At 45.3% G+C, this 12088-nt stretch overlaps 1 protein-coding gene across 3 annotated transcripts in view; it reads right to left on the reverse strand.

The window, feature by feature from the left end:
* LOC110498428 (protein FAM13A) overlaps window positions 1–12088 on the reverse strand; it is an 83079-nt gene that overhangs the window by 3176 nt on the left and 67815 nt on the right. Inside the window, exons 15-22 of one of the 3 annotated variants that reach the window (XM_090210338.1) lie at window positions 10919–11072; window positions 8104–8169; window positions 4260–4476; window positions 3462–3606; window positions 2816–3103; window positions 2620–2703; window positions 1530–1625; window positions 252–335 (exon numbers count right to left, since the gene is read on the reverse strand). In XM_090210338.1, coding sequence (XP_090066464.1) covers window positions 252–335; window positions 1530–1625; window positions 2620–2703; window positions 2816–3103; window positions 3462–3606; window positions 4260–4476; window positions 8104–8169; window positions 10919–11072 — 1134 coding nt within the window. The remainder of the gene's footprint in view (window positions 1–251; window positions 336–1529; window positions 1626–2619; window positions 2704–2815; window positions 3104–3461; window positions 3607–4259; window positions 4477–8103; window positions 8170–10918; window positions 11073–12088) is intronic. The other 2 variants (XM_090210339.1, XM_090210340.1) reach the window with 2 other exon arrangements.

A 12088-nucleotide genomic window follows, 5' to 3' on the forward strand; every position in this document is an offset into this window, starting at 1 on the left:
TCTCACACACTATCAAGTTGATCCCAAAGCAATCAATCTAACAAGTCATGAAGCAGCAATCTAAGCATCAAAAACCAAGTTGATATTGAATCAAAACCGCCCCCCACGAGTGCTATGGGTGGCCACCCAATCCACAGGCTGCAATCAGGTTTGGTTGAGAGGTGAGGGAGTAGGGGATTGGAGGGTGTGAGGGGGAGGGAGTTGCGTTCTGATCACTGATTAGTCGAGCACGAGCAGCAGTGTGTCTTCACCTTGATGTCGTCAAAGAAGAGCGCGGCTTCGCCCTCGATAATGGGCTGAAGTACAGGACCTCTGCGTTTGCTGGAGGGGGAGGCCTGAGAGTTAACAAGGAGGGGTTACCACTCGAGAACTGACCCCAGTTCAGCTCTGACTACAGAGCACATAAAGAAACTGAATAGCATCCACTACAAACTGATCCCGGATCAGGTTTGTCACTGTAGGATTTTCTGCTGAACACTACCATGCTTCTTTTGGAACCTGCACCAAGTACTAGGATCAGAATGACCTGCTCTTGTTTGTGGGACCTTGTCACGACCATAATAGGCTTCTTCAGTGAAAACATAGCAGTAGGCTCTCGTGTGATTTTAAACCTCTGAAAGGCAGGCTGTGTAACAGGTTTTTAGATAAAACAGATAAGAGTATCACGAGTCAGCTCTTTACCACAATGAATTCAGCAGTTGACATAACCCTATATTCCACCATGTACAGCACATAAACGTTTGCTAGGTCTCCAATTTATATAATGAGGATTAAATCTATTATATAAAGTGTGTTCTGTACAGTACATTAGGTTCATAACACAGATTAGATATTGCGTAATCAACGTGTTTACACAAGAAATTAAAAGAGAAAACTGGGACAAAACATTCAAATGTTCTCTTGTATGCCCGTTACATAAACCATATGGAGACTAAATGTATTACAATGGAAAAATATATTCTAATAATCTTTAATGTATTGGTGGTTAGAGGTTATTGTGAGATTATATATATATATTTTTTTATCCCCTTCTGGTTTGAATCCAGCCTCAGCGAATCCCTATATCTGATGAGAATCTGAACTCTTGAACAGCGTTTTCTGCCCCTCCGTACCCATCTTTCTAGTCTAGAGGGAGAGTCTGCACAGCTGTGGTGTGCGTGCGTATGTGTTCGTAGTTCCCTGTAGCCAACTGAGTTGCTGTGGCCCCAACTTGTCACCTTTGAGCTCTGTTAAGAACCTGTGGATCCACTGAGCCACTTAAACCGAGTTTAGCTTTAGGGCATTGGTCTTGAGGCTAACCTAGCGCTACGGCTAGCCACTACATACAGTCCCGCCTATGGACACTGACGTTAATGCTAGCCTAATGCTAACATTAGCGTTGTTCGGATTAAGTGCCCACGTAAAGGAGCTTGATCTTCAGCCAATGCTACGTGGTGACCTTTACCACCAGCTCCTCAAAGAGAAACCCAGGAACAACTCTGCTGTGGAGAAAATGAAGGGAGAGAGCAAAGAGAGCTAGCTACACTTACAATGACGGGGATGGTGGAAACTCTGCAGAGGATCTGTTTGACCAGGCGGTATCTGTCGTACAGGGGCTTCATGATCTGTCTCTCAGTCTTGGTAACCTAGAGAAGAGGCAGAGAGAAAAGGGAAAGGCACATTGTTAGCAATAGCACACCGCTAGTTAGCTAGCATTAGCACTCCCCTGTGGTGCTACAATAGCACTCTGCTAGCTAGGGCTGACACACAACAACATGCAAGGTAACATAGATTCCATCCCCATCAATTCAAATCCAATGTTTTTTTTAGTACCTCAGAGGACAACTGGCCATAAACTAGGATAGGAAGTCACACAGGGAAGGCTATGGGTGTCAGAAAGGACACCTTTCCACCACTTTCTGATAAACAACCTTAACAAGGATTAGCCCTTGCAATTAGTCCAATCAAAAAGGGATTCCATGTCGATTCCTTTACAGGTAAATTAAGACGTTAGCTGGCTTCTCGTCCTTCAGCCATTGTCGTCGCTGAGACAACAGTACTCGTCACAGCTGTCTAAAGACGTTTGGTCTGCCAATAACGATATATTGCAGTGCAGAAGGTCATGTTTTCATTGGTATTTCATCCTTTTAATAATGTATTGTTGTATCTGGGTCTCTGGCTGCATTTATACCAGCAGATATATTATAATATTTGTTTCATGAATTGATCTTTTGACCAACCAGATCAGCTCTGAAAAAGGTCTGCTGTGAAAAGATCTTATGTAAATTGGTCAGAAGACCAATTAGTGGAAAGAATATCAGAAAATGCCTGCCTGTGTAAATGCAGCCAACGTTGTATCTAGGTTGCATGAAAAGATTGCATAGTTCAAAGTACACATCTGTGTGCACACATTCTGCACTCTACACACACACACAAACAGCTTGGTTCAAGACATTATTCACTCTTCAGTTGTGATCTAGGTCAGGTTTTCCACTGGACAGAGACTGATTTAATGCATTTGTTTGATTTTTTTTAGCTATCAGTTACTGTTCAGGCAGATGGGTGGGCTATCTAGAAGGCTCTATGAAATAGTTTTGGGGGGGGGGGGGGCAGAAAAGGGACAGTGGACAAGACACTCACTGGTCTACCGTGGATGCCTTCGTAGTACAGGAGAGCCTTCTGTAAGGCCACCTTCTCAGCACCAATCTGCTCCCGGGTCATATCCTATCAGAGGAGGAAGACACTGTTAGTTAGCCTTTAGCCGTTAACCATTAGCATTTAGCTATTAACAGTGGTCCGGCATGTACAATAAGCGGCTAGGCGGCTCCTATCTCACCTTGACGTCCTCGGGCCGCCCCACCTCGTCCCTCTTCTCCTGCAGCTTGTTCTGGACGCCCTCCAGGGTGTTCTCTACCGGGGGCTTGGGCGCCTTCTCCTGTTGGGGCTTCTTCTCCAGCTGGGAGCCAAAGCTCTTGGGCAGGGTGTTGCTGCGCTGGCGGGTCAGCGGAGGGAGGTCCTCCTCAGACTTGTGGAGCTTGTGCTCTTTCAGGTCTTTGCGGAGCTTGGCCAGTTCATTCATCCACTTCAGGACCTCTGGGTTGTCAGCCTTGTCACTGTGTGAGGGCTGTAAACAACAACATGATTTCTATTAATCCACAAACAGCAGCAGTGGGTAGTTTGACGTCTTCCCACAACATCTTGACTTTATCAGTTGACCCCATTCCTGAGACCCCTCCCATCAGCTGAGTCTCATTATGAACTCTCTAATCGTGTTTACTTTGAAAGAAGTCAGTCGTGTCTTATTAATGTCATTTTATATTTCTGTGCATTTCTTTGGATGCCTTGCTATATCTCCTAATAAGCTTGTTGTGCTGCTCTGCCTTCTCTGATATATTGTAGCTACTTTAGAAATCAATCAGAAAGTGGCTCACTCATTTTTCCTTGCTGTCCAATGTTTCAGCTACAGAGGGGCCACTATTTACCCTGTATTTGCGCTCCTCCTCAAACTTCTCCTCGTACTTGTGGATCTTCCTCTTGAGACCGTGGATCTTCTTGGAGAGCTGGGCTGAGGTCAGCTCTTGCTGGTCGTCGTCACCGCAGGAGCCCAGAGAGGAACTCCTCCTCCGACTGCAGGATAGAGACACAGCCATAGAAATAGAAGGACTGCCTGTTGCTATGGACACAGAGTCACGTTGGACGTATGCACACGCCTTCACTCTTAAAACACACAATCTGATGGCCACCCATTGTACATTTTTTTTTTTTTTAAAACACATGCATGAACACACATCTAATCACACATTATGTGACTCCCATATCTTGCAAATAAAACCGCAGTCTACTATAATTCTCTTCGTCTTAGGTGTTGAGTTTACAATTGCAACTATTGATTGCGACTTTTCCAGACGAGTGTTTGCACTGCAAGAGATAAAGCAGATAAAGGCGCTATACATATACCGCAGTATAGTTGTGACTAAATTATAATGACATTTTACTGCTGTAACGTTCATAGCTAACTCGACTTGTAAAATGCCATTTTTTATAATAGTAAGTCCTAGGTTTTCCTTAGATATTGTAACTACATACCAGTAGCTGTCTAATACTGACCAACGACCTGAGTTTGTTTACAAAAAATGGTCACCCCAATAATACTTCATAAACACACAAACAAACCTACACACACACACACACACACACACACACACACACACACACACACACACACACACACTACTCGTCCCCAAATTCAACAGTACTGTAAATCCATGTTGGTTCCTCACCTGGCAAAGGAGTGTGTATTGGGCGGCGAGGGTGGCACCTCGGTGTCATCTATGTACTGCTGACAATGACCATAGGCGTGGAAACGGGGGGACAGCATGGGGTCGCTGTCCTCTTCAATCAGCTGGCGAATCAGGCGGCCCCCCACTTGGGGCGAAATGCACGCCTCCTCGCTGTCCATGCTCTCCCGTTGCCACGACGAGTAGGCCGGGACTGGCTCTGTGGAACACACATAAAGTAACACAGGTTAGGGGCGGCAGGTGGTTAGAGCGTTGGACTAGTAACCGAAAGGTCGCAAGATCAAATCCCCGAGCTGACGAGGTAAAAATCTGTCGTTCTGCCCCTGAACAAGGCAGTTAACCCCCCTGTTCTTAGGCTGTCATTGAAAATAAGAATTTGTTCTTAACTGACTTGCCTAGTTAAATAAAGGTTAAAAATTGAAATTAAAGTTGGATAATGACAGAACCTCCATGAAAACACACACACACACACTAAAAGTGGGTTAGACTACCATGGACCGCTCCAAAACACACTGCACATATTGATATCACAAGGCTTTGTAATCCAAAAGGTAATGCAATTTAAAAAAAGGAAAGTGACAAAAAACTGCACTGCACACACACACACACACACACACACACATCACCATGGGCAGGGATGAGGGAGTGACCTGTGGAACTTAGCAGGCTCTACCAGCAGTCGACAAACACTGGCTTATCTCTCGCTCAAACACAGCTAGAGCTCAACATGGGCCCTGCTTGGCTGCAACATCTGAACTGCAAACACCACTAAACATAGACAAAGTGTAGTCTAAGTAGAACACAGCAAAATAACGGCTTGCCTATCTGATTGTTGTCTCAAGGGATGAGGCAAGCAGTAAGCAGCGGGAATCCAACTGATTGGATCCAAATGAATCAACCCCCACTTTAAGTCTAAACATGGCGGTCGCTCGTCACCTCGGCAACACCTTCTTGGCACCCGCATCTGAGCGCCCTAAAGGTCACTGCGCCATTGCATGATGAAGCTGTTCACTAAAACTCTCACCACTAACTAATGGCTTACAGACCCATTCGTCTGTTTTCCAGGCTGGTTTCCCCAGCCCCTGGCCTCAGTTCAGCCCCAGCCAGAGTCCACTCCGACTCGCCAATAATTACACTGTGGTGAAAATAACCATGCGGATGTCTCTGACAATCCCAATCACAAGCTATAAATAAATTGGACTGCTCTTTGATGCCTCTGGTTGGGATAATGCAGGAGCCATGGCCTCTCTGGTAGAGGAATGGAACGGCTGTTACTCCAGAGTTAGCCTTGTACCATATCGGTTTGTTATGTCTTCACAATTCCTATGGCCGTTGTCATCAATTTGCAAGACAGCGCAAGCAGATATGGGACCAGAATACGGAGAGTGACTGGCATAGGAAGAATATTGTTGGGCTGTGCATGTGAGAGAGAGAGAAAGACCACGGCATTGTACCCACAGCGGGAGTTGTACTGTATCACAGATCAGTGAAACACACAGGCTGTTGTTGCTAGGAGAGGAGGGAAGGTTTCATTTCAGAGAGCCTAAGCCACCACCACACAACAGCATTGTAAATACAAAACTCAGCCAAGGATTGTTCTACTGCACGTGCGTTTGTGTGGACGTGAGAGAAACCACGGTATTGTACCACAGGAATAAAGGAGACCATGTAGGCTACACTGCACACTGGAGAGGTAACGAACGGTAACATAGCCAGAAGGGATGGTGAGAGCAATAACAACGTCAGGTTTCCATATCACCAATGTAAACATTTAGAAACATCAGAATTCAGTAATCACTCTTTGATCACGTGCACACACACACCCTGTAGCTGCACATGCATGTTTTTCGAAGAAGGGGGGGGGGGGATAGGGACTCATATGGGAAGCGATTTGGGTTCGAATTTCCAAATAAAAAAAGCATTTTTTTTTGTTGGTTTAACATATCTCGAAATTGATAGATAAACGCTTAATTTGCCATTTGTGTCACTTCAAAATGACGTTTTTACCAATAGTAGTCCTACAACAGTTTTGTTTACAAATTGCAGGTCGAATTTCCCAGGTAAATTTTGAGGCATATTGTTGATATTCTCTCGCGCACATAGGCCTATCTGCTGGTCGTCACTAGTTACCACTGTAGCCGATTTTGACTTTGTGGTTGTGATAACTAGTGGAAACCCTAAGGGATTGAGAATATGTTCCTATAGTGTGTGGCCTAACACTTGGTATCTGGACCGTGTTACAGGGTATACAGTGCGTTCGTAAATTAACTTTAGAGTGCCAGAATGCACTCGTCGTTAATTCAGAGCGTTTCGCTTTCGTAGCGATCAGATCGCACACTGGACGCTGTGGCCGAGGAGTGGGGTTGATCTGAGCGTTCTGACCTCACAACGGCAGTCAAGCACCCACGCTAACTGGCTAAAGTTAGCTAGCTTGCTAGTTACTTCCAGACATAAATGAGAGAACACCTCATTCTGACATTTTTTTCGACCTAGCAGAGCTGGTTAGACTGAATTCATGTTATCCGGAGCGTTTGGTGACTAACTGTACTGCCGGCAACAATTTAATTACGATTTTAGTTTGACAACGTTTACTGACACCAGCCATATTCAACGAGTGTTGAGCGTTCATAAATTCATCAGTTATTCTGCGCTCTGGCAAACTCAGACGAGAGTGCTCTGAAATCAAGAGTAATCAGAGGGAATTTACGAAGGCACCCATAGACTCCTCACTCAGCACGACTAGTAGTGCATGCTGGACTAGACAATAATCACGAAAGCCAGCTAACGTTAGCTGTCTGCTGCTATACGGCTAGTTGTTTAGCTGGCAAGCCAACGCGCATTGCTAGCAAATATGGAGAGTTTGCCGGAGTTAGCTGCCTATCATTTTTTTTTTTCGTCTTAGATGTTAGATGTTGAGTTTACAATTGCACCTTTTTGATTGCGAATTTTCCAGACGAGTGTTTGCACTGCAAGTGACAAAGCAGATAAAGGCGCTATACATATACCGCAGTATAGTTGTGACTAAATTCTAATTACATTTTACTGCTGTAACGTTCATAGCTAACTCGACTTGTAAAATGCAATTTTTTATAATAGTACGTACTAGGTTTTCCTTAGATATTGTAACTACATACCAGTAGCTGTCTAATACTGACAAACTATCTGAGTTTGTTTACAAAAAAAGGACAACTGTCACCCCGATAATAATTCATAAACACAAATTACATAACTGAGACTTAGGCTATGAAGTATGGCTTGGGTCATGGAGGTTTTGGCTTGGAAGGTACTTAGTGTGTGCGCGGTATGCTACTATAGGACTACGTGCGGTTTTACACGGTCTTTCAAGGCATGTCGGGACTGCCTGGGGCGCGGGAGGCGCGGGAGCAGTAGCCTAGTCTCCCTAGGCAGAAGGTTGCCTCACACAATGTATCCAATCAACACTGCTATGTATGGGTTTACTAGATGACAGTGAGCAGCAGGTCAACCTCTCAAACAATTCAACGTGTTTTAACCTATTATGTTAGCTTACACAGCCAAGCAGCCATTAGGGCATTCACCATGGTATTTCAAATGAGGTCTTTAAATCAACCAGCACAGCATCCAGCCCATTGTAGTTGAGGTATGCCATGTTGTCATGCCCCTAAAGGTTGGGATGTGATTGGTTGGGAGCAGAATAAGCCCAATCACTGTAGTGATGTTGCCATGCAGTAGTAAAAGGTCATGCAACAGGCATTTGGCCCTTTTCCTCTCTGTTCTGTCTCTAATGGGTTATTTGTATCAAGGCAAGACAAGTGCCGGTTCCATTGCCAGCCAGAATGCCACTTACCCTCATAATAACTCGACTGGAAAGCACTTTTGAAATCAAGGAAAGGGGCGCTAAAGAATGGGGAATCTGGAGGACAGAGAAGAGATGGGATAGGGGCAGGGAGGGAGGGAGGAAAAGAGAAAAATAAGGTGAGATGGAGGGAGGAAAAGAAGATCCAGCCCGGTCACTCTGTTGCATGCGAAAGGTGAAATGAGAATCATAGTGCATCATTCCCAATGACAGAGACATTACACAGTGGTAGACAAGTCCTCTACTCTAACTAGCTCTATGTACGTGGAGCTGGCACACAGCAAATATCTGCTCACCATGACTGCAGTTGGCACAGGCTGCACTGGGTAAAACGTCTCATGCCACTGTACCATCCACCGTCCCAACCATCACTACCTCATCCATTCCTATTGCAACAACCTCATCTGTTTTCCTGCTTATCCCCTCTACAGGACACAGGTACTTACAAATACCTTACGCATAACAAAAACGCTCTTAGTCTCATGGCTCTATATTTAAAGGGGAGAGAAAGGACCTACTGCCAGACAAAAAGACTCCGAATATCACTCAAGTTCACTGCCGTTTAATCCAACACTGAAAACCCAAGCTCTGACTAGCCTTGCTCCTCTGGCTTCAAAAGATCCAAGCGTTCCGATTGCCTTGCCTGCGTCTAGGAGAAATGCTTCTTGTGATATGGGAATGCCATGTCACGGTCAATCATAAGCACTCCCCTGGGAGTTGTAACTCTCAGTAGCTCAGAGGAGTCTAAAGCATTATGCTTTAGGTACCTCCTGTGGCATGGGATTCTGTTGTGCCAGGCAACACGCGGACTGTGACATCAAAACTGAACAAAGTCTGGTTTTGTCCTCCCTCACCTCTCCTCATCCTTCCATTCCTGGCTGTGAGAGAACAACACCTGGTGATACCTCTCTCTTTCTCCAGAAAACACACACTATGTGCGTGTGTAAACACACACACACGCTGCCTGCACTGCCAAAGCCCCTAACACCAAACCCACATTGGCTGCAGCCCTGACTGACTGCATAAGTTAGCATTTCTATGCAGACATACACTACCTGAATATTTATCTGTCTATCACACTCACTTTGGAGCAAACAAGGACTAAGCACCAGGCTTACACAGTGCTCCTTAGCCGAATAGGACAAACATGTCTCAAGCCCTACCACTAGAGGGCGTCTGAGTGCTTTTTGCTCAGTTGGTACTGTACTGTACTAGAGACCACAATTCAAGACAAACAGTGCTGTTTGAGTTGGAAGAAATACTGAATCCAAAGGAAATGTTTGAACAATATTTTCCTTAAGGTGTGACCTATTTCCATTGGGGTTAGGCAGTTTGCGTTTGGCACGACTGCAGCCTGCACCGAGCAACCACACAGGAAATGATTTAGTATCCAATGCTCATGTTACTATAAAAAATGGTGCCCATGCATGTCCCTTCAAGTCTGAAACTGCAAGTGGACTTCTTTCAGGTAACTTGCCCTGTGCAAACAAACATAAGCAATCTAACAACTCTGCATTCAGTCTCACTAGTGTACAAAAACACACTTTTTCAAACTCCTCCCACCTTACTTTCACAATCTCTCACAAAAACAATCAGACAAGTTGTGCAGCATCTAACAGCCTTTCCTTCCTGATACTCCAATCCCACTCAACAACATACTGCCAACAACTGTTGCACCATGGTTTAAAAGCTTACAGAAAAAATAAAATATTTATTTTCTAATATCAAACTCTTTTCTGACATGGTTTAATCCCCCCAAAATCCACTGTATTGCAGTTATTTAACAAAGACATTGAACATTTTGAATGGCTGCGAAAATCTCTCCAAGGTCCTTTTTGACTTACATTTCTTTCTCTCTAAAATATAATAAGCAGACTTGCCCATGATAGACTAATCAATAATATAATACCTCTGTCTAATTCTGTATAAACTATGCATGACCAATGAGATTCGATACCTTGGCATGAATAAACAAATAGACACACTTCATTGCTTACATCCAATGCCATGTGCAGAGTTGAAATCCAACCTTAATGAACACACACACACACACACACATATTGTTCCTAGGGTTAATCTAATCATGCAGGCACACACACACACCATACGCACTTAGAAAAACTAAACGCCAGGAGTGTTTGCAATATCAATGGGAAGACAATACATCCAGACCATATCAAACAAGATCAACGTCAATCCCTATAAGAAAAGATAAAACCTCAACGCCCCTTAAACAGTACAGTATTTTTCACCTGTAATCTTCCCCTTTAATGATTGTCGTTAGCAATCTGGAAGCTATTCACAACCCACAAACTGCCCAATAACTGCCAAACAAAAGGCAAAACATGCCAGCAGCATGTGCAAACCGTAAATACTCACTCTTTCACTCTTCAATAACTCATGGTAGCAGCACGGCAACACAATATTCTATGCTGTTCCCATCACTTGTAAACAAAAACACTCCATGTGGTCTGACGAAACAGGAGCTACATTTGTCAAAAAGGCAAAAAAAAGATCTAAATGCAATATGCTGTGCCAAGCTGTGTACACAAGCACAACACCTTCAGTAATGGTGCAGCTTCTCCAGATATAGAAGCCGAGAGACTTTAAGAGCATCTGAGTCCATAACTCTTCTTGAAGACACAGAAGGAGCCACAACAAGAGGAGGAGGAGAGGGAGCAGGAGGGTTGCAGCTGCCACCCAGACACCCATGTGCTGCCTAGAAGGAAGGGAAGGACTGAGGGAGTGTGTGGAAGAGGGGAAGGCTGGGGGGGGGAAGGCTGGGGGGGGGGGATTGAAGATTTACCTCCCCAGTTGTTATCGTCGGTCAGCGCCGACAGGTCCAAGCGGGGTACGTCCTCGCCACATTCCTGGTCCGAACTCCGGCCGTTGACCCCCTTCCTGTCGGCCGTTTCACAGCTACTAGGCAGCTCCTGGATCTTCATACTACTGAGTCGTGTCTGCACAACCATGGAGAGACACAAAACAACAAGGGCTGGGAGTGAGCATGCTCCTTAAGTTCAGCCATACGCTGCCTCTGCCTGGCCCAGCCTACCACAGCCCTTGCAGGGGGGGTGACAACACTCCTGATTGGTCTACCGGGCGTGTCTGTCTCGTGTGTGTGTGTGTGTGTGTGTGTATGAGGTTTTGCCCCTCCTCTTTTCCCTCTGGGTTCCCACCCCTTCCTCTCTCTTTCTCTGTGCATATGCACTGATCCTTTGGAGTGGTTTGTCTCACAGTAGCCAGAGCAGAAGGGAGGGGGAGAAAAGGAGGAGGAAAAGAAGGAGGAGGGAGAGAAGGAGGTATGGCAAAGAAAAGCAAGCAGATTATTCGCCAGACGCCAGCACACAGGCAGAGATTTTTTTTCCCCTCTCTTCTGCTGCAGAAAGACATCCTTGCCTTGGAGCATGGAGGAGTTCTCTCTTCCTCTTTGGGCTCTCGCCTTTCCTCCTCTCCTGTGCTCTCTTTCTCTATTGTTTTTCTTTCCCTCTTCCGAATCCCCCCCCTCTCTCCCAATCATTTTCTACCCTCTTCACCTTCCCTCCCCCTTATCTGCAAATACCATTATCTCTGTCGTTGTACGCTGTATCTCTGTCGTTGTTAATCAAATACTCTTTCAACATCTCCCCCGTTCTTAGCCCTTTTCAATGCACAACCAAATGGAAGCTTTTTGACCATAGCACTCAAACATCCTATCAGATGCCAGCCTAGCAAAACGTTAACAATCCCTCACCATTACCGAAAGTGAATTCAGATGGTGGGTCATGCAGGCAGGGCGTGCGTCCAAAACAGACAGGACTTTGCACTTCCCCTCTAGCCTCTGCCTAGGCGTGGGACAGAGTTATTTTAGGAACAGATCAGGGATTAAAACTGCCCCAGCCTCATAAATGCCACCTATAAAAGGAACTGCCATTGAGGGTGTTGTGTAACTGGGGGGGGGGGGGGCAGAGGTGAAAGGTGAACGTTACTGTAATGC

The sequence above is a fragment of the Oncorhynchus mykiss genome, chromosome 19 (assembly GCF_057628025.1).
Source record: "Oncorhynchus mykiss isolate SJ-2025 chromosome 19, ASM5762802v1, whole genome shotgun sequence".
In the NCBI taxonomy this organism is placed as follows: domain Eukaryota; kingdom Metazoa; phylum Chordata; class Actinopteri; order Salmoniformes; family Salmonidae; genus Oncorhynchus; species Oncorhynchus mykiss.